At 38.9% G+C, this 23,771-nt stretch overlaps 1 protein-coding gene and 1 pseudogene across 1 annotated transcript; both read right to left on the minus strand.

The window, feature by feature from the left end:
- Nucleotides 1-6,832: 6,832 nt before the first annotated feature.
- Nucleotides 6,833-15,228, minus strand: LOC132169782 (transcriptional elongation regulator MINIYO-like; annotated as a pseudogene).
- A 5,846-nt stretch (nt 15,229-21,074) lies between these two features.
- LOC132190422 (acetylserotonin O-methyltransferase) lies at nt 21,075-22,316 on the minus strand. Its single transcript, XM_059605411.2, has 2 exons — nt 21,552-22,316; nt 21,075-21,450 (listed from the first exon to the last, which is right to left on the minus strand). Exons 1-2 carry the CDS (start codon nt 22,314-22,316, stop codon nt 21,154-21,156), a joined length of 1,062 nt encoding a protein of 353 aa, XP_059461394.2. The 3' UTR covers nt 21,075-21,153.
- Between the last annotated feature and the right edge of the window lie 1,455 nt (nt 22,317-23,771).

A 23,771-nucleotide genomic window follows, 5' to 3' on the forward strand; every position in this document is an offset into this window, starting at 1 on the left:
CACCTCTTCGCCCATCCCCACAATTTCCCCCGCGGGCAATGTCAGCAGTCAGCACCCAACGCGCGCCTATCATTAGTACTGCCCACCGTCAACCAACTTGTACTCCAATTTACATGTCCATACCAAATTTAAAGGTATGGTGTTCAAAGAAATTTTCAGTAATCTAAGTCGTGGGTTTCAATATTTGCAAGGGAGAATTTTTACAAATGTTTGATTAGTATTAGCGGTTTTGGATTCTTATTGATATTCTGGTGAGACTGAGTTAGGCTATGACGCAGTGAGACTTGAGGGAGCGCTTGTGATTCTCATAGTCTAAACCTTTTCTTTGCGGCTCCCAACAGATAGATGTTATTATAGTCACGTTCAGGTAAAATAGTCATAATTCATCTTTCTAGCCTACCATTATTTGCTCAAAAAATAAAAAAAATTTACATGTCCATATTAAGGGTCGAATTACTTAATTGAACAACGCTATAGTGCAATGAAAATCGGCTTGAGGCAAAAGGTTAAAATAAGGCTTAGGTAATATGTAAAATTTGTAAGTGTTATCAATAAATTTGTATTTGTATTTTATTTTATTTTTCTAATCAATACGGGAGAGAGGGGAAAAAGGGACAGTAAATTTGTACTTATAACTCTCTTTTAGTCCCTAAAGTATACGTACCTTCCATAGTTCAATATCATATTTATTTTGCATACACAATATTGCATATAATTAATAGTGAAATTATAATCATTCCTTAAACCTTAAGACCTTTAAAATCACCAAACCGTTCTGTAAATATCCCAATATTTTACAATACTGAATTTTATTTTGTCTCCCTTTAAAATTGAATATTTTCTTTTGAAATTTAACTTAATAAAAACCCAGGGGTGACCAGCCTTGTTGGGATTTGAATGCATCACACCAAGTCACCAACCCTCAACTAGTAAACCATATTTTTTTAGTGTTAAGAATATTATGTTAACAGTTATTTACTTCCTTAAGTACTTTAGGTCGTCTACTAGGTTACTATTATTAGCCTATACATATAGGCCCCTTCTATACATTATTCGGTGTGATTCAATATACAACCTTATCTTCAACATGGTATCAGAGCATAGGTCCTAAATCACCTTTAAATTTTTTTCGCATCCCGTATTATTTTTCCGGCGACGCTAGTGTTCTCCGGCAAATTCTTCCCTTTGTCCTTTTCGGTTCTATATCTTCTCCTCGTACTTTTCACCGGATCACTATACCGCTTAAAAGCTCGGAAGACAACCGTCACAGAGCCGCCGCACACAGTCCCATCGGAGTACTCACGCTCCCACATGTGCCGCCCAAAGTTTCGGCAATTTCACCATTATCGTTCTACCACAGGCCGCCATGGTAGTCCGATCGCTTCCGCCAGCCCACCGATCGATAGCTCTTCTTCCGGCGACTCCAGAACCGCCAACAGAATCACATTTCGCCACCTCACGCACCCTCACGCGCCACCCAAAGTTCTGCACATGAGATTCACGCACCAAGTGTCGCCGCCTACTGTCGCGCGTGCACCACATGCGCCAACACTCTAGGCTACCACGTCAGTCATGCCACATCAGCAGTGTCACGTCAGCCCTAGTGCCACGTCAGCAACTCCATGTCAACCCTAGTGACACGTCAGTCTTGCGTTGACTAGTGGCTGTTGACTTTTGTTGGCTTCCAGAGTTGACCAGGTGCTTTCTACTCTATTTTTTCGTCCTGATTTCATATTTGTGGTCTGTTTTTACATTTTACCAGTATAGATGGCACAAAACGAGATTATTCATCATGTTTAGACTGTATTGGATGGCACAAACTATATGGTGTGGTCCCAATCTATGCGTAGCTTTCTTAAAGGTCACAAACTTTGGCTTTATTTGACTGGGGAGGTTAAAAAGCCAGTTAATGGGGCTTTTGAATCAGATGATGTTTTCACCACTCGTCTTATTGATTGGGATAGTAACCATCATAAGATTCTCACGTGGTTCCGTAACACCACTATCCCATCCATTTCTGCGCTCTTTGGCAGTTTTGATGAAGCAAAGGGTGCTTGGGATATGCTTGCTTCTCGCTATTCTTCTGTGGATGGTGCTCACGAGTATTAGCTTCTATTTGAGCTTTTCCATCTAAGGCAAGAACCTAGTCAGAATATTAATGATTTTCTTGCTTGCATGCAATTCTTATGAAACCAAATTAATGTTTCTGACCCTATTTGGAAGGATCCTGTTGATGCTGAGAAGTATGTTACACGTAGAAATCAACATCACCTTTACTAATTTTTGATGGCCTTGCGTGATGATTTTGCGCCTGTTCGTGTGCAACTTTTACATCGTTCTCCTCTTCCCACGTTGGACACTACCATCTTCGAATTTGTCCGTGTCGAGACTAGATCCCAGACTATGCGCTCTTACCCCAGTCATACAGTGTTGGCTGTGCCATCATCTGGTTCTTCGTCATTTCAACGAGAGCATTTTGACAGGTCAAGTACTCCTCGACACGTTACAAAGGGGTTGTAACGTGTCAGATTTTGACACGTTACCAAATGGTAATGTGTCAAAATCTGACATGTTACAAAGGGTGGTAACGTGTCAGATTTTGACACGTTACAAAATTGCATTGCATGCAATCTAGATCATGATCTGCCTGCCACAAAGTCCTAAGTCTCAATTTTTTTTTCTCAAAGTTATTAATAATAGAATGAATGTCAACATAATTAATTGTATGATTGTTTACAAGATTACAAGATTACACTTGTATAAAAAAAAACACTCCTCATTTAGCAAATAATGCAAGGAGTCACTGAAACAATTTTTTATCATCAAATTTCTGAAAAATTTTATTTTTTAATTTTTTTTAAATTTTAACTAATTTGTAATGTGTGAAATTGACACGTTGCCATTTGGTAACGTGTCATATTGCCACGTTGCCATATGGTAACGTGGCGTTTTAACACGTTGCCAAATATAATGATACATTACCATAAGATGATGTGTCTATTTAGCACGTCATCTTATGGTAACGTGGCATTTTTGCCACATCACCGTATGGTGACATGTAAAAAATGCCATGTTACCAATAATAATGGTAACGTGTTGTCTTCTAACACGTTATAAAACGATGACATGGCAACAATTAATTAACAGTTGCCACGTCACTAAACCCATATTTTTTTGTAGTGGATTGGCAATCATCTTCTGAAACTCGTTGATGCTTGACAAAATCCCAAAGTATGTAAAACACACCAAACAAAAAACAAAAATAACAATATATATTGTTTCAGAATAAGATAAACAAAATGATGAAAATAAGAGATATATCTCAATTAAAAAGCTTAAATTATAACCAAGACAAATTAAGGACGCTATCATAACCAAGACAAATTAAGGCGTTAATGGCTTTAATTATAAACTTTACTCTCAACTTACTTGGTTGGGTACTTGGATTATGACAAGAAAATGACATATATTGAAAAATAAACATTAAATTTCTTGACTTCTTTTTTTTTTTTTTTTTTTTTTTTATGTGAAACCAAGAAACCGAAACAGCTGGAGGAGTTTTTTTCTTTTTTTTTTTTTTAACGAAATTTTGTTACCTGGGGCGGTAAACAATTCATGTCAGAAAAATACTTAAAAAAAATTTCTTAATATTTTTTACCAGGGGCGACCGCCCCAGGTCGCCCCCACTTCTCTCCGAGACTACAAGTGTTTTGTCAAAATGAGAAACAGCATCTGCATAATCTTCACATGTGGTGGTGGTCAATATTTGAAACAGCTGCAGCTTCATCTGCATAATTGAATATATATATGAGAAATCGAGATAGTTCAACTTCGAATACGTAATTGGTGATTATATTACCAGCTCCGATCCCCACGGACACTTTGACCATGAAAAACATGCCAACGAATGGTCATGGATGCCGGAGAGCCGTTTCATAAAGGAATAACAGGAATCTCTAGAATTTTGGTCCGCGCATAGACTTACAGTGCCCTCAGTTTTGAGGATTCTGATTTCTAGGAAAATTTTCACGTAATTCTAGTTAACTTTCATTATTTTTGTAATTTTCATTTAAAGTTCCAAAAAACTCTTAAATTAGTGTACCGAATTTTAAATTTTTTTATAATCTCACTCATCCGGTTGGGATTTGGGGTTAAATTAAATGGTCAAAGCATAAAATTATCATTATACCCTTGTAAACTTTATAAAATTACAATTATATTTTAATTTTTAAATAAAGGTATTTTAGAAATTTCAACGGCCACCGTTAAGATTTAACCAAAATTCCTAACAGGGGTGAAATTTGATTTTAAGTTCGATATACCAAGTCGAAAGGTTTTAAACTTTGGAGGGACATTGTAAAAATGATGAAAGTCAGGAGGGTAAATGAAATTTTTAATAAATTTATTGTTAGGATTGTTAGTGATTATTCATGTGCAAATGCGAAAGAATTTTTATACGGTCTATAATTTAGGGCTGGCAAAACGTGTTCGCTTGTCGGGTTCGTGTCCAACCCGATTACGACCCGACACGTTTAAGCGCAACCCAAACACGACACGTTTAACTAAACGTGTCAAACCCAAACACGACACGATCTATAAACAAGTAACACGACACGATTACGACCCATTTATATAAAACGAGTCGTAATTGTGTCGTGTTACCCGTTTATAGACCGACCCGACACAACACGAATGTAAACTCATTAAAGTTTCCTCAAAAACAATAATCAAACCATCAAAGGGCAAACCATCAAAGGGAAAAGTTCAATGAAAACAAAAAAAAAAAGAACATACGGGTCAAACATGTCAACCTGCGAACCCGGCGGGTTGACACCACACGACATGTTTACTAAACATATCGTAAATGGGTGACCCGTTTATGACCTGAACCCATTTAAACCCAACTCTAACCTGAATTTTACGTATCATGTTCATGTCGGGTTCGCGTGTCACGGGTTAAATTGTCAGCCCTAGTCTATATGCTCCAATAGAAGGGCAGGTTATTTTATATTTGTTCTGACTTATGAGAGATGAACCCCATAGAAATTCTCTCACATTTGATGTCAGAATTGCTAATAATGCAAACAATAAAATTAAAGAAGATCTGTATCCAGTTTTTTATAACATTCAATATTGAAATTTAAAATCAAGTACAAGAAGAGCTTTTTAAACTTTAAAGATCATGGGCATGTTCGCTAACTATTTTTTCTCAGTTCTCCTAAAAAAAGTCAACTTCATTTATTCATTTTAACAAACATTTTTTTTTTTTTTTGGTTGTGTTTGACAAATCCTTTTGCCTTCGTTATTGTACCTGACGTGGATTGATGTGGTATAAAATTTTGAATTTTTTATATTGAAAAATAAAAATATTTTGTTCTGTAGTGTTTTTTTAATTTGAATAATAAAAAAAAAAAAATTGAATGATGTGATATAAAAAATGAAAATATTTTGATGTTGATTTTTTTTGAAAAAAAATGGTATGTGAATGGTATTGAGGTGATGAAATGGTTTGCCAAACACAACTCTCACTTTTCTCTTGTAAAAAATTTAAAACTCATTTCTACCTTATATCAAATCAATAAATTCTTTATTTATTTATTTTTTTTCCGTTCAAAACTCTACGCCAAAAATTATTTATCATAGAATCGACGAACCATTAAAAGCCAAGTACATTTCACTAAAAAAATAAAAAAATAAAAAAAAAACAGAGCAAGCGTGTATTCGAAGGGGTTATTAATATGCTTCACGGAAAAAAGGACAATGATGCCTTCTTTTTTTTTCTTTTTTTTTTTTTTTTTGTGTAAAATATTTTTTTGCCCTTATAGTTTAACAACGTTATTTTTTTGCCTCATCGATTTCATTTTGTATCACAGATAATAACTAAAAACAGAGATAGTACCTCAGTCTAATTTACATCCAAAATTGGACGAAAATTTATGTCAGCACTCCTAAAAAATTGACATGTGTCAATATATCTAATTAAAAAAATTTAAAAATAAAATGATTAAAACATTAAAAAAAAAAAAAAAAAACTAGAAAAGGGTTGGCTTGAGCCACTCCCAACTTCCCAAGTGAGGTCTAATATATAAAATATTTAACAAAAATAGAGTAAAGTGTGAAAAGAGGGTTAAAACTCGATACCCTTACTCTAATACCATAGTAAATTATTACTTATTTCAAACAGGTAAGTTGATAAAAATAATAAATTTAACCATTTAATTAATATTCTAATAAATACGTGAAATATGCAATATACCACTAGCTGGACAAAGAGGCACCACGCAGCATTTTAAACCCAAGAGGACAGAAGCCACAAAGAGAATGATGTAGAGCAAGTTTGGTAGTTGGAAACGTGTAAAGCTTTAACATGTAATCAAAATAAAATGATGCAAAAATGATAGCAACGCTAAACACAGTTGGGGAAAAGTGTTCTTCCAACTTTTCTGAATTATTCATCAATTACACTTTCGAATGGAAGTTATATCTTACTACTTGTAAGAGAGTAATGCTATAAGAAATATTAGAGTTATCCTATAGTCCTCCCAAATGTGACGTGACTTTTAAAATTACTAATAAATCAAAATTTAATAATGATGATCTCAAATTCAATGGTGATTTTAAAAGACACGTCACATTTAGGAGAATTCTAGTTTTCCTTATATAACATAGTAAGATACCAGATATCCTAACCAAAATCACCCACATGACAAGTTATGAGTTTTTTTTCCCTTAGCAAGTCTACTTGACATCTTCCTTCTTGGATGCATGGTGAGGATGAGAATGATCATACTAAATAAGCAAGGTAGTATTCGCTTGTACCCTCATCGCTGGATATAGAAAACAAATATGAAAAACCTTTTCATTTCCTTCTTTTCAACGTACTAATTTACAAAACATTTTCTATATTTATAAACATTTCTTTATAAAGAGGACTTCAGCTTCTCCACTTCTGTCAACAAAGAGGAATTCCCTTCACAAGCTTCTGTTAATACCTCGATCCTCTTCTCTGCACCGCCTCTCTCTAGCGGTGAACCGCCATTTCGGTCAAGCATCTTAGATGTAGATGGCTTGTTATATCGAATAAGATTCAACATCATTCCCTGTGACATGCCATAATAAACAATTAGAATTTTTTTTTTTTTTGATGAATAAGGAATTTCATTCAAGAACAACCAATCCAAACTACAAAGATATTCCAATTACAAGCCTTCTCAAAAGGCCAAAACCTTAGCCACGCAGGGCTTCACACTTGCTCCAAGCAAGCCAAAAGCATACAACAGACAATATGGCAAAACCAGCACTACCAAAAGAAAATCCAAAGCAGGGCTGCTCTACAAAGAATCAACAAACAGAAACCAAATCTGCAGAAAACCACGCAGGGTCTAAAATCAAAAAAAAAATACTAAGCAAACAACTTCAAAGACACTACTCAACACCAATAGCAATACTAAAAACCTCTCCAAAAGGAGACCAGCCTTCAAGAAGAAGAGCAAGGCAGAAAAATAGAATATCAAGCCTGCACAGAAACTATAACAGCAAGTCAGCATGCAGATTCCACAAAGAAGCTAAATCCAGGTTCTTTGTGGAATCTGGATTCCACAAACAAGTAAAAATAGAATATTTTTACTTTCTTGTGTTGCTTTATTTATTGAAAACAAGGGAACACCAAAAGAAAAGTAGTGCAAAGCTAACTCCAAATGTGGTACATGTTTATGTATTTTATTCAACGAAAACAGAAGTGCAAGACACTGCAATTTCCCTTTCCATATCCATTGACATAGTTTTTCCACTTCTGTCAATTTCAAATATACACGGGCACCACATTTTGACAGTGTCAATCAGTAAACATTGAATCTGTTCGTCCCACTCATTTTTACCAGACCCACACTGGAGTTTTCAACAGTCTCTGAAAATTTCCGTACCTCATGGTGCTGCTTCCGGGAATAGTCTCGTAAAAGAGATTTTACGAGCTTGTTGCGCAATGGAAACTTGTCAACAGCATGAGAGTGAAATATGAAAGAAGAAAGGTGGTGTATAACCAGTGTATATGCTACCGATCCTCGAGTTGCAGCCCTGTCAAGGGCACCAGAATTCCATGACTTCACATAAGCCTCCAAAATACCATCATTGTCCTGCAGAAGAACCAATTTCCATAAATTTTCATGACATTTATACCAAGTTCTTGTTAGGTGTGACTTGCCACCCATCACACATGGGCCCCACTAGTTCTCTACTCCTTTTGGGTTTAGGAGACTTTTGTCCAGGTTTGTTTTGGAGTCCTTCTCCTATGTGTAATTAGACTCCTTGTTTGACTTATAGTAGGAGTCCTAGACCAACATGTAAAAGGAGAGTTAAAGCTTCTATATAAGGAACAAAGCACAAGGTGAATTTGTGTGTGCCAAAAACGTGAAGCACCAAAGGGAGGAGAAAAAGAGAGAATTTAAGAGGAGGTACAAGGGCAGCAACGGTGTTTTCTTCTTGGTGGTTTTTGGAGGAGCCAAAAACAAGTGATTAGAAGAAAAAGGGTGCTGCAGAGTGAGAGAAGAAAATAGAGATCAGCCGCCATCTGTTCCAGCAAAAGAAGAGTTTGTACATCTGTCTTTTGTATTCTATTTTGGGAATAATCTTTCTTGTGTGATAGTGAGATTTGGGTGTATTGGGGCTTTGGGATCTGAGTGATTTTCTCTCTACTATTTTTGTACTCCATCTTTTGATAGTGGATTTTCTCCGGGTCGTCTCCGCCAGTGGATGTAGGCTTGTTAAGCCGAACCACTTAAATCTTTGTGTCGTGTGTGATTGCTTATCTTTGTTATTCCGCATTCTTCTTATTTTTCGCATCTCACGGGTTTTGGGAAATAGGATTAATTTCCTAACAACTGGTATCAGAGCTTTTGGTTCGAGTGGGAGCGATGGCAGGTGAAGAAGGAAAGATGGGAATCGAGAAATTCGACGGCAAAGATTTTGGGTTTTGGAAGGTACAGATTGAAGATATTCTTTACGGGAAGGATCTTCATCAACCTCTTTTGGAAGAACAACCTGACGACATGGATGATAGCGAGTGGGCTCTGCTTGATCGTAAAGCCCTAGCAGTTATCAGGTTATCACTGTCAAAGTCAGTTGCACACAACGTTGTAAAGGAGAAGACCGCAACAGGTCTAATGAAGGCTTTATCAAGCATGTATGAGAAGCCATCGGCTAACAACAAGGTGCATCTGATGAAGAAATTGTTCAACCTAAAGATGGCGGAAGGAGCTTCGGTGGCACATCATCTCAATGAGTTCAACACCATCACAAATCAATTGTCCTCGGTGGAAATTAATTTTGATGATGAGGTTTGCGCGTTGATCGTCTTGGCATCTTTGCCAAATAGCTGGGAAGCAGTGAGGATGGCTGTGAGTAACTCTGTAGGAAAGAGTAAACTGAGCTATGAAGACGTTAGGGATTTGATTCTCAGTGAAGAGGTTCGCAGAAAAGATGCAGGTGAAGCCTCTTGTTCTGGTGCTGCTTTAAACCTCGAGACTCGGGGCATAGGACAAGATAGAAACTCTGGTCAAGGTAGATCAAAGTCCAGAAAAGGGAGAAGCAAATTCAGATTCGGCCGACAACTTGAGTGTTGGAACTGTGGCAAGACTGGCCACTACAAGAAGAATTGCAGGGAACTGCAGAAGGAGACTAAGAATGATTATGCAAACGTAGTGACAGAAGAAGTATATGATGCCCTACTTCTATCTGTTGACAGTCCCCTTGATTCTTGGGTCTTAGACTCAGGAGTATCTTTTCATACGACAGCGATCCGTGAAATTCTCGAGAACTATGTTGGTGGAGATTTCGGGAAGGTGTATTTGGCTGACGGAACGGCGCTGGATGTTGTGGGCTTAGGCGATGTTCGCATTAGAGTTCACAGTGACTCGGTATGGAAGCTACAGAAGGTCAGGTATGTTCCGGAGCTGAAGAAGAATCTAATTTCAGTGGGACAGCTTGATGAGGAAGGGCATTCAATTCATTTCCACGGTGGAAAGTGGAAGGTCAGCAAGGGAGCTAGGATTTTGGCTCGTGGTCATAAGACGGGTACTCTCTATATGACGACGAACAACAAGGATACAATTGCTGTTGCAGATACAGATGCTGACTCAAAACTATGGCACCTAAGGCTTGGGCACATGAGCGGGAAAGAGATGAAGGTACTTATGTCAAAAGGGAAACTATCGGGGTTAAAGTCAGTTGAGTCTGATTTATGTGAAGGCTGCATTATAGGGAAGCAGAAGAAGGTGAGTTTCGCGGAAGTTGGCAAAGCACCTAAGCTTGGAAAGCTGGAGCTGGTACACACGGATTTGTGGGGTCCCGCACCAGTGGCATCTCTTGGAGGCTCGCGGTATTACATCACATTTATTGATGACTCAAGCAGGAAGGTATGGGTTTATTTCTTGAAAAGTAAATCTGATGTATTTGAGACTTTTAAGAAATGGAAGGCCATGGTTGAGATTGAAACGGGCTTGAAGCTCAAGCGTTTGAGATCAGACAATGGAGGAGAATACGAAGATAGGGGGTTTAAACAGTTTTGCGCAGTGAATGGGATTAGAATGGAGAAAACTATCCCGGGAATGCCGCAGCGGAATGGTGTGGCTAAGTGCATGAATAGGACTCTCAATGAGCATGCTAGGAGTATGAGGTTGCATGCTGGGTTACCAAAGACTTTCTGGGCTGATGCAGTGAGCACTGCTGCATATCTAATAAATAGGGGGTCTTCCGTTCCCCTAAGCCATAGACTACCGGAAGAAGTCTGGAGTGGAAAAGAGGTAAATCTTTCACATCTGAAAGTTTTTGGTTGTGCTTCGTATGTCCATGTTGAGTCTGATACCATGAGTAAACTAGATGGTAAATCTAGTAAGTGTTTCTTCATTGGATATGGAGATGAGGCCTTTGGTTATCGATTTTGGGATGATCAAAATCGGAAGATCATTAGAAGTCGGAATGTGACTTTTAATGAGTGTGCTATGTACAAGGATGGGTCAAGTGCAGAACCTGAAGTTACAGAGCAGGAACTGAAGAAGTCTGAGTTTGTTAACTTAGATGATCTTTCTGAAAGTACAGTGCAGAAAGAGAAACAATTCGTGGAGGTGGAGCTTGATGAACAGTGTTCACTCATAAATGAATGTGATGACAGAAAATCTTCAAGAAACTTACAGCATCAGGAAGAGTCTTATTCTTTAGCAAGAGGCAAAGAGAAACGTGATCGAAAAGCAACAACGAGGTATGGCTTTGAGGATATGATTTCTTTTGCTTTAGCAGCTAGTAGTGGAGATCCATCGTCTGTTCAGAATGGTACGCTGAAAGAGGTAGAGTCACTACGGAATGGTAAAGCTTGGGAATCGGCAGAATTACCCAAGAGAAAGAAGGCTAAAGGGTGCAGATGGGTCTACAGGAAGAAAGAGTCATCGGAGAAAGCTGTACGGTCGACGGGGCTGATAGGGAGGCATGGTGTAATGTCTAAATCAGGTCCTATGCTCAAGTTCAAGAGGCGCTTGGACTTGAGGGACACTTGTAGAGTGTGATTGCCCTTGGGGGCTGAGGCGGAGACATCTGGAGGAGACACGTTTTGGTAGACTTGATGGGATTCAAGTCAAGGTGGAGATTGTTAGGTGTGACTTGCCACCCATCACACATGGGCCCCACTAGTTCTCTACTCCTTTTGGGTTTAGGAGACTTTTGTCCAGGTTTGTTTTGGAGTCCTTCTCCTATGTGTAATTAGACTCCTTGTTTGACTTATAGTAGGAGTCCTAGACCAACATGTAAAAGGAGAGTTAAAGCTTCTATATAAGGAACAAAGCACAAGGTGAATTTGTGTGTGCCAAAAACGTGAAGCACCAAAGGGAGGAGAAAAAGAGAGAATTTAAGAGGAGGTACAAGGGCAGCAACGGTGTTTTCTTCTTGGTGGTTTTTGGAGGAGCCAAAAACAAGTGATTAGAAGAAAAAGGGTGCTGCAGAGTGAGAGAAGAAAATAGAGATCAGCCGCCATCTGTTCCAGCAAAAGAAGAGTTTGTACATCTGTCTTTTGTATTCTATTTTGGGAATAATCTTTCTTGTGTGATAGTGAGATTTGGGTGTATTGGGGCTTTGGGATCTGAGTGATTTTCTCTCTACTATTTTTGTACTCCATCTTTTGATAGTGGATTTTCTCCGGGTCGTCTCCGCCAGTGGATGTAGGCTTGTTAAGCCGAACCACTTAAATCTTTGTGTCGTGTGTGATTGCTTATCTTTGTTATTCCGCATTCTTCTTATTTTTCGCATCTCACGGGTTTTGGGAAATAGGATTAATTTCCTAACAGTTCTCAGGTATTTTAGAAGCCTTTCGGCTAATAACATGAAATATATGTCAAGTGTAAGGGGAGCAGGTCCCCATATAAATAAGGTGATATTTAGGTAGGCATACCTCAATAGGTTCTAAGTATCCCTCAGCCTCGGCAATGCATTTCTCTAGAGGTGGAAGAAGATCAAGAACACAAGCATTGGTCAGAGTATTCCAGGCAGCAAGTCGTGTAGGAGTTTCGACTTGACAGTGTAGATAGACTGCAACTTGCCGGCCGAAAATCAAATCACCATAAGATAAGGCAGAAAACTGCTCCACAAGAGTTTCAATAAATGTTGAGTAACTCTCATGAATCCCTGATTGAAACATTAGAAACCCTGCATTATTTTTATTTCCGGATTCTGGCAATATATCTACTTTATTCTTCAAAATGAGGTCAGCACTTATACTGGCCCTTGCTTGGTCAAGAAGCTGCCCATAGATATTTTGCAAAGCTTCATAAACATCCCTACTCTTCTCCTCTTCAAGAACGCCCATTCCAACAAGTAAGATCACAGATAAAGAATGCAATTTCCAAACTAATGGCACCATCTGAACAGGGGAGGGGACTTCAGTGGATTTGAAAGTGGACATTGCTTCAACACCCAAATTAAAAAAAAAAGTCCAGCTTTGGCAACTTCAAATAAATCATTGGGATCTTGGACAAGATTTTTTGTTTTATCTCTTATCAGGCCAGCATGCTTGCTATCACAGATGGTTGAGATTGGACTGAGAAATCAATGAGTCGGAAGTGGCAGTCTCTGTTGAGCCCACTCTACGACTAAAGAAGTAGGCTTTTGATTGATCTTATTTGACGTGTCCAAGTCCTCAAATATAGTATCCAGACCTGCACTACCCTTTTTAAATGTTTTATTTCCAGAGCAACTATTATTGACCATGTCTTTGACCTTCTTCTTCATAGACAACCATCTGTTCCTGAAGTGAGAAGCTAATGTTTCACTGAAAACCAGGTAGTCCTCTTCTTTAAATTCCCACGCAAATGGTTTAAATCTCTTATTAAGGTGGAAAAACTGCTGAATACAGAGACCAAGGAACTTTAGAGCATGGACACGGAGTAAAATATTTAGCCCTTCTTCCACAAAAACGCTATCCCTAGGCCCAGCAGTTAAACATGCACCGAAGGCAGAATTGATCCTTTGCATTGCGAAGGTCATTGCTTCAACTGTGGATGTATCGGTAGAAGACAGCAATTGAAAACTTTTGAGCAAGTAAATGAGAAATCCTGCATCTATTTGTGCCAACAAAACATCAGCAGACCAAAATCCTCCACCAGATGCACCCCAGCCAACACCCAACCCTGGAGCTGGGCCGCCCCTGCCAAATATCTCAATGGACTGAACAAAGTGCCACTCTGAAGCAACTAACTTCATAAAAATGTTTAAGAGACTTCTCAATTCAACCATAGACCCCTTAAGTATCCCATTATCAAGTATTTTCCCTTCTTTTGAGATACAATATTCTTGGGGAGGACCATGGACAGCATTCTTCGCTAGCTGGATCAACCTATCAATGTTTACAATAACCTGGAAAAATCCATGAAGGCAACATACAGAAGCTAATGATGTTTCATGATTACTTTGCTGTCTCAAATGACATAGTTCCTCGATGAAAGAGCCACTTGCAGCAGGATATTCTGAACTATTGGCATCTGAAATGCCCAAAAATCCATTTTTAACAATCTCAAGTCCAACCTTAGGAACAAACTCGGACAGCCATGGCATGAGTTCCCTACTTCCATGCAGGTTGACACTAACCCCCTCTGGGATCACCCTTTCAAGCACTCTGCAAAGGATATGCATGACAGCTGAATATACCCACAACAAGGGAGTTACAGAAGTATCTTGGAAACAAAGTCACTCCCAATTCCTTTTTGCCAGTCAAAGAGTTTAGACATATGCGGATCATTCTTCAATGCTATCCACTTCATAGCTAAATCAACCATTGGACTGACATAATTCCAAGACCAGATCTCTGTATCATCACCAGCATGCTCCTGTGAAAAGAGAGCTGGAAGTCTTCTAGCCAAAGCTTCCAAAACAAGGTATGCCTCTGTACAGATGGAACTGAATTCACTAATAATACTATTCTGTATAAGTTTTTCAACTGTAGGTGGATTCAGCCACAAGCACAACGCAGGGAAAATATCTGAAAAACATGATACACAATATCCATACTGAATGCAGATCTTCCAAAAACGTAATTGTTCAACAATCGAAGCTGATGAAAGTTTACAGTTCTCTCTTCCTGATTTTACCCAGTGGTCAAGGGAGGAAACATATTGATACATATGCCTTGTCATAGTTTTGAATGTCCCATTCTCTATAAACTTAATACAATTCTTCTGGTCTGATCGAGCCAAAACCTTGTATTTTATATCAAAAAAAGACAATATCAGCAGTTTATCAGCAGGATAATTCACAATCTAGAATCTCTCGAAAAATAAGAAAATAAAATTACTTACCTTTAAAAGGGTAACAGATTTTATTTTAGAAGGATGAATTTCTATGTTGTCTTTCGATGTAAATCTGTGGACAACTGTTTCAACGAGCCTTTAATTGAAAAGAGAAGAGAAGAGGATCGAAGATGTCACAGGGAGTCCTAACAAAGACAGGCAATGAAGTGGAGCTTAGAAGATGAGCTGGAAAGGAAGAGCAGTTGAAGTCTGTTATGTAGTTAATGTAGTAATTCTGTTAGGAGATTGTGCACGTGTGGATATGGTAGTTAGTTGGAACCAAAACTGTAAACAGAATTATAAACAGAATTGCCTCAACTGATTAAGCCTTATAAAGGCTGGTGGAGTGCAAAGGAGGGGGGTAATTTTTCTTTGGTATTTTTGGCAGAAACTGTAGGAGATTAGCCATCTCGAATTGGCCAAGTTCATTCAATAAAGAGTTGATTCTTTTCTTTCCATTTCCATTCTTTGTTCTAGAGAAGTATTTTGTTACAAGTGGTATCAAGAGCCATTTGTTTTCTTTTCATGAAAACTAGATCTATGGGGCAAGATTCTGATTTGGTGCAGTTCAGGAAGGACTTTAAGCAGTTGCAGGATGATTTTTTAGAGAGGAATGCAAGGCAGGATAGATTTGAGAAGAAGCAAGATGATCAGTTTGCTTTCATAAGTGCAAGACAAGATCGTTTTGAGAAAAAGCAAGATGACCAGTTTGCTTTCTTGAGTGAACAGTTGGCACAAGTGATGAGAGGCATTCAGGAATCGCAGAGGGCACCAGAGCAAAGAGATAAAAGTTCCTCTTTTGACACTATGGAGGCCAATTTTGGTTCAACCTCAAATGGAAGGATTCATGCAACAAATGGTGCAGGGTTTCAGGCAGGAGATGGATTTCACACTAAGTCCATTCGGTTGGAGTTTCCTAAATTTGATGGGGAGGATCCATTGAATTGGTGTTACAAGGCTGAGCAGTTCTTTGATCACTACTCTACACCAGATTGTCAAAGGTTGAAGATTTCTTCTTTTCATATGGAAGGTACAGCCTTAATTTGGTTTCAAGAATTGCATAAATCAAATTCTTTTGCTACTTGGGATGATTTTGCTAGAGCATTACAGACTAGATTTGGTATGGGGTCTTATGATGACCCTATGGAAACATTGTCAAAGTTGAAACAAGAAGGATCTTTGCAGGAATATAAGCAACAATTTGAAGTATTAGCTAATAGAGTAGCTGATTTACCTGAAGCACATAAATTGAGTTGCTTTATGGGGGGGTTAAAAGATGAAATTAGATTGGCAGTAAAGATGTTTAAACCTAAGGCTCTAATTGATGCTTATTCTTTAGCAAAAATTCAGGAGGATTATGTGTGCAATTTCAGAAAAAGCACTAAACCACAATGGAGTCAACTCCCTTATAATAATGCTGCAAGAAGTTTTGGGGGAGAAAGTAAGAGTACTGGGTTTTTGGGAGGAAAAACTACTCTTTTTGGTCAACAGAAGAGTCTTGAGAATGCTGCGAATGGTAATAACCAGAATAAAGCTACTCTTCCTGTTTCTGGTAAAGCAATGTTACCAGTTCAAAAAATTTCTAATGCTGAGATGATGGATAGAAGGAAGAAAGGATTATGTTATAACTGTGATGCTAAGTGGAGCCGTGGCCATGTTTGTGCTTCACCAAGACTGTTCTTGATTGAGGAGATCGAAGAGAAGGTGAACAATTTGAAAGAGGTTGAAGAAGAACCAGATCCAGGTGAATTTTTTTTAGAAGAATTTCCTGAAATCTCTTTGCATGCCATTATTGGAAATCCTACTCCTAAGACTATGAGGATTGTAGGTATGATAAACAATCACAAGATAATAATTTTGATTGATTCTGGAAGTACACATAACTTCTTAGATCAAGAAAGGATTAAGGGAGTGGGAATTCAGCCTGTGAATAATGAATCTATCAAAGTTAAAGTAGCTAATGGTGATGAGCTTGTAAGCCCTGGTAAATGTAATAACACAAAGGTGAGGTTGCAAGGTTATACTTTTGTTGTTGACCTTTATATTTTACCTTTGGCTGGTTGTGATATGGTACTTGGCATTCAATGGTTGAGGACTTTAGGGCCTATATTGTGGGATTTTCTTAATCTCACTATGCAGTTTGTGTATGAGGAAAGAACTTGTTTGCTGGAAGGGCTGGTTGCTAATCTGAATCTGTGTGTAGAAGATGATGAATCCTTTAAACTAAGTAGAGGTGAGAACAAGGGTGTCTTGTTGCAGCTTCTTGGTGATGATAGTACCCAGATGCAAGGGGATGAAGATGGAAGGAAGCAAAACAAAGAAGTTGGTCCTATGGCTCAGTTATTGGAAGAATTTGCAGATGTTTTTGCTGATCCTAAGGAGTTGCCTCCTAAAAGATCTCATGATCATGCAATACATTTGCAGGAGGGTGCACAGCCTGTTTCAGTGAGGCCATACAGGTACCCTTTTTACCAAAAGGAGGAGATAGAAAAGATTGTGAAGGAGTTGCTGCAGTCTGGAGTAATTAGATGCAGTCAGAGCCCATTCTCTTCTCCAGTTTTACTTGTAAGGAAGGCAGATGGCAGCTGGAGGATGTGTATGGATTATAGAGCCTTGAATCAAGTAACTATCAAGGACAAGTTTCCTATACCAGTTGTGGATGAGCTGTTAGATGAGTTGTGGGGAGCTCAATGGTTTTCTAAACTTGATTTAAGATCTGGTTATCATCAGATTAGGGTGGTAGAGAGGGATATTCATAAGACTGCCTTCCGCACTCATGAGGGCCATTATGAGTTTTTAGTGATGCCATTCGGCCTTACTAATGCTCCATCTACCTTTCAAAGCCTTATGAATCAGGTTTTTAAACCTTTTCTTAGAAAGTTCATCTTAGTTTTTTTTGATGATATTCTGGTTTTCAGCAAAGATTTGGATACTCATAAGCAGCATTTAAGGATCACTTTGGATTTATTGAGGAAGAATCAGTTATATGCCAAAATGTCTAAGTGTAAGTTTGGTTGTCAGGAGGTGGAGTATCTTGGACATGTGATTTCTGCTTCTAGTGTTAAGGCTGATCATGAAAAGATTCAAGCTATGGTTGAGTGGCCTTTTCCTAAAACTCTTAAGTCTTTGAGAGGGTTTTTGGGACTCACGGGTTACTACAGAAAATTTATTCAAGGGTATGGATCTATTGCAGCCCCATTGACAGCTATGTTAAAGAAAAATGCTTTTTCTTGGGATGAAGCAGCTGTGGGTGCATTTAACAGTCTCAAGGCTGCCATGACAGCAGCTCTAGTCCTAGCTCTTCCTAACTTTTCCCAGCCATTTGTGATTGAGTGTGATGCTAGTGGTATTGGAATTGGAGCAGTGTTAATGCAAGCTGGTAGGCCAATAGCATTCTTGAGTAAAGCCCTCAAAGGGAAAGCTGTTCATATGTCCACTTATGAGAAGGAGTTGTTTGCCCTAGTAACAGCTATTCAAAAATGGAGACCTTATTTGGTTGGGAGGCCATTTATTGTCAAAACAGACCATCAAAGTCTGAAATTCCTATTAGAGCAGAAGGTGGGTACCCCATTTCAACAGAAATGGATCACTAAGTTGATTGGCTATGACTTTATAGTGGAGTACAAAAAGGGAGTGGATAATAGAGTAGCGGATGCTCTATCAAGAAGGGAGGATTGGGAACCTGAGTTGACCTTGTCTCTTCTATCCATACCTACTGTCAGTTGGGTTAAGGATTTAAGAGCTGAGTATCAAACTGATTTGCAGTTGAAAGCTTTATTGGAGCAATGGGATAAAGGTGAACTGGATTCAGAAAAATTTTCCCTTAGAGATAATCTGCTGTTCTATAAAAAGAGGATCTATATTGGGAGTTCTCCAACCATAAGAGCACAAGTGTTGCACTTTGTTCATGGTGATCCGATGGCAGGTCATTCAGGGTTTGATAAAACTTTACAAAGGGCCAAAAGGGATTTTTATTGGAAAGGGATGACTAAAGACCTGAAGAAATTTATCAGGGAATGTGAGGTTTGCCAACAATCTAAGTATGAGAATATGTCTCCTGCTGGACTGTTACAACCTCTTCCTATTCCTAGCAGAATTTGGGCTGATGTATCTATGGATTTTGTTGAAGGGTTACCTCTTTCTCAAGGGCAATCAGTGATACTGGTGGTGGTGGACCGATTGTCTAAGTATAGCCATCTTATTGCTCTTTCACATCCCTATACAGCAATTAAAGTAGCTCAAGTGTTTGTTCAGAATATCATAAGATTACATGGAATGCCTACTTCCATAGTCTCAGATAGAGACCCTGTTTTCACTAGTGCTTTCTGGAGAGAGTTGTTTAAACTTCAAGGCACTACCTTGCAATTTAGCACTAGTTATCACCCTCAAACTGATGGGCAAACTGAGATTGTGAATAAGTGTATTGAGACATATTTGAGGTGTTTTGTGCAGAATCGACCTAAACAGTGGCTGTCTTGGCTGCCATGGGCAGAGTATTGGTATAATACTACATGGCATGCTTCTACCAAAATGACACCCTTTGAAGCTGTTTATGGTTTACCTCCTCCACAATTGCTCACTTATATTCCAGGGACAACAAGATTAGAAGCTGTTGATGAATTTGTTCGTTCCAGGGAGCAGATTTTGTCTTTGTTAAAGGACAATTTGCAGCAAGCTCAGCAGAGGATGAAAAGGTATGCGGATTTAAGGAGATCTGAAAGAGTTTTTGAGGTGGGGCAGATGGTGTATCTAAGGCTGCAGCCTTATAGACAACAGTCAGTGAGTATTAGAAGGTCTTTGAAGTTATCTCCTCGGTTTTATGGACCCTTCAAAATTATCCGCAAAGTGGGGAAGGTGGCTTATGAGTTGGATTTACCATTGACAGCTCGCATACATCCAGTTTTTCATGTCTCTCAGTTGAAACTCAAGCTTGGTAGCAGGAATTCTATTCTTCCTCAATTACCTCCTGTTGATATGCAGGGGGTTATCTTATCTGATCCTTTGAAAATTCTGGCTCGAAGAAGTAAAAGAAAGGATAATAGAGCAGTCACTAAGGTTTTGGTTCAATGGGTGGGTCAAACTGAAGATGATGCTTCTTGGGAGGAATTGTTTCACATGCAACAGTCGTATCCGCACCTTGTGGGCAAGGTGCTTTAAAGGGAGAGGCTATGTCACAGGGAGTCCTAACAAAGACAGGCAATGAAGTGGAGCTTAGAAGATGAGCTGGAAAGGAAGAGCAGTTGAAGTCTGTTATGTAGTTAATGTAGTAATTCTGTTAGGAGATTGTGCACGTGTGGATATGGTAGTTAGTTGGAACCAAAACTGTAAACAGAATTATAAACAGAATTGCCTCAACTGATTAAGCCTTATAAAGGCTGGTGGAGTGCAAAGGAGGGGGGTAATTTTTCTTTGGTATTTTTGGCAGAAACTGTAGGAGATTAGCCATCTCGAATTGGCCAAGTTCATTCAATAAAGAGTTGATTCTTTTTTTTCCATTTCCATTCTTTGTTCTAGAGAAGTATTTTGTTACCGAAGAAGACAGATTTTTGATTTGAAGAAGCTCTGATTTGGTTTATTTTGATTTGATTTGAGAGATTTTTTATTTTTGATTTGAAGAGAAGAAGATCAAAGAAGGATAAAGTTTATTTTTTGATTTGGGTTTTTGATTTTTTGAAGATTTTTTGGGTTTGGGTTTTTGAAAATGAAGGAAAGAAGAGAGAAAAGAGAGTGAAAATGGAGGAAAGAAGAGAGAGAGAGAGAGAGAGAGAGAGAGAGAGAGTGAAAATGGAGGAAGGAAGAGATCAGGGAGAGAGCTGGGGGGAGAAGAAACGTACTGTTCCTTCATTAAAAAAATATTTTTAATTGAAAAAAAAAATCCATAAAAAATTTAAAAAAAGAAAAATTATTATTTTTTTAATAATTTTAAATTTCCTGACGTGTCAAAATATTTACTGACGTATCAAAATTTGACACGTGAGAAAAATTCAAAAAATTCTGACGTGTTAAATTTAACACTAAGAAATTTTTCATTTCTGACACCCACAACTTTAACGCCCGAAACACGTCAACACTAACCCGTCATGAGGATTTTCTGACGTGTCAGACCACCTAACACGTCAGAAATCGTAAGTCAGCAAAAATTTATTTTTTTGTAGTGTCGGATGCGTTTGAGACAGGAGAGAGAAGAGAGGTTTTTCTTTCTAGAGGAAACCATAATCTTAAATTGCACTCAAAACGAAGCAAGCTACATCAAACAACCTGTCTTGTACAACGTTACAGAAAGAAAATTACAAACTTATATTATATAGGACTAGAAATCCATGCACTATATATATTACGGAAAAGCCTCAATAACAGATTGCACAGCACGAATGGGTTTCACTGTGTATCGACAAAATCCAGCCTTGCCAAGAACAAATCCCCACTCGTTGAAGGTCCTCTCTTTGCCAGTATTAGTTTGGGCCATCACGATCATGTCTAGAGCCAGCCTCACATCAGTTAGCTTGTCCGTTTCTGCTTCTTCAATCACTGCTTCAACAATTATTACCTTCCCTTTATCCTTTGGAATGGCTTCTCTGCATTTCTTAAGGATTTGGATGCATTCCTTATCTCCCCAATCATGGAGAACCCACTGCAATTGATCACAAGCCAAATTAATTAATTCATTACCCAAACATGCCTTCTTCTTTTGGGCTTCCTAATTATCACATAAATGATCATATACTAATTTACCTTTAGGAAAACAGCATCAGCCTTTGGAACACTTAAAAACATGTCACCCCCGACATGTTCAACTCCGATGGACTCTGTCGCAACCGAGACAACATGAGGAAGATCAAAGTTGATGCCTCGAAGCCGTGGGAATGCCTTCACCAACGTTTGCAAAGTGGTTCCGTTGCCCCCACCCACATCCACCAAACTGCCAAGCCCATCAAATACTTCTGGGCAATCGTGAATCATGGCAGGCACCGCCAACCTAGCATCACAAGCCATTGCCTCATTGATAAGCTGGCTGTGAGCGGGATTCTCTGCAGCATAGCTCCATAAATCTTCGCCATGAGCCGCATCAAATGGCGAAGTCTCATTGGCTAGAACACGGGCGCTCAGACTGTGCCATGGTGCCAGCATCCATGGGCTACTTTGTAGTAAAATCAAAGCCGCCATGCTACGTTCTCCATGTCTCATTAGACGGCGTGACAGAGCCGTTTGTGCATAACCTAGGGAGCCATGGGCGGTGGTGAGTTCCTCTTTGAATATTCCGCGGTGCATTAGAAACCTCATGATGCGGTAGAGGGGGGACGGAGCGCATGCTAGAGCTGACGACAACTCGGATAATGTCATCGGGCTTCCATGGCTTTCAATGGAATCGGCTATCCCAAGCTCAATAGCACACTTCACTACCGCCATTTCTGTGAACCCAAATGCGTATTTCCAGACAGCCACTTCCGCTTGTTCCTCTTCTTCCTGCCATGTTGCTTCTCTTTGTTTTTCTTCCATCTTTGATCAGTTTGAGAAATCTAGCTATTTTATGTTAGTAGTATGAATTCCACATCAGCAAAAGCCTTGCATGCTGTCAACCATCTAGCTATGACATCCTGCTACGAAGAACCGTTGACACCAATTAAGGAAACACTATCAACCATGCAAGCTGTCAAGCAATCAGCTCCTATATCCTACAGCTGTGAAGAAACATTGACACCAGCTAAGGAAAGTATGGACAACCAACCAAGGAAACAATATCTGCCTTACATGAAAACTATTAATGTGCAGACAACAATGACACTACAAGTATCAACCCCCACCAACTCTCTCTCTCTCTCTCTATCGTCTGTTGTGCAATCTAAATATTAATCGCTTAAGGCTGAGGTGATACACTTGAGGTTGAGCAATCTATATATATATATATATATATATATATATATACACGAGAAAGAGAATTGTTTTCGCAATAAGAAATGAAGCTGTACATCATCATGCACAATAATTCTTTCAAGATTGTACTGCTATAATTTTTGTTTTTTTGTTTTAATTTCCTTTAATTTAATTTCCTTTGTTTTGGGTCCTACGTGGGACTCCATCAGTCCACCAATAAAGACCGGTCAGAAAACAGATGCATCTTTGTCGATCAATATAATTGTTTCAAGATTGTAGAGGAGTTACAGGACCCTCGAAAGTAGAGCTGTGCAACTGTGCAAGCATGTTCACTTGCAATCAGGTAAAACACGTGCCTTCCTCTAAAAACACGCGAATCATCATACACTATTTTCCCTTCTTTTGAGATACAATATTCTTGGGGAGGACCATGGACAGCATTCTTCGCTAGCTGGATCAACCTATCAATGTTTACAATAACCTGGAAAAATCCATGAAGGCAACATACAGAAGCTAATAATGTTTCATGATTACTTTGCTGTCTCAAATGACATAGTTCCTCGATGAAAGAGCCACTTGCAGCAGGATATTCTGAACTATTGGCATCTGAAATGCCCAAAAATCCATTTTTAACAATCTCAAGTCCAACCTTAGGAACAAACTCGGACAGCCATGGCATGAGTTCCCTACTTCCATGCAGGTTGACACTAACCCCCTCTGGGATCACCCTTTCAAGCACTCTGCAAAGGATATGCATGACAGCTGAATATACCCACAACAAGGGAGTTACAGAAGTATCTTGGAAACAAAGTCACTCCCAATTCCTTTTTGCCAGTCAAAGAGTTTAGACATATGCGGATCATTCTTCAATGCTATCCACTTCATAGCTAAATCAACCATTGGACTGACATAATTCCAAGACCAGATCTCTGTATCATCACCAGCATGCTCCTGTGAAAAGAGAGCTGGAAGTCTTCTAGCCAAAGCTTCCAAAACAAGGTATGCCTCTGTACAGATGGAACTGAATTCACTAATAATACTATTCTGTATAAGTTTTTCAACTGTAGGTGGATTCAGCCA

Source organism: Corylus avellana, chromosome 2 (genome assembly GCF_965113065.1).
Source record: "Corylus avellana chromosome 2, dhCorAvel1.hap1.2, whole genome shotgun sequence".
NCBI classification, from domain to species: Eukaryota; Viridiplantae; Streptophyta; class Magnoliopsida; order Fagales; family Betulaceae; genus Corylus; species Corylus avellana.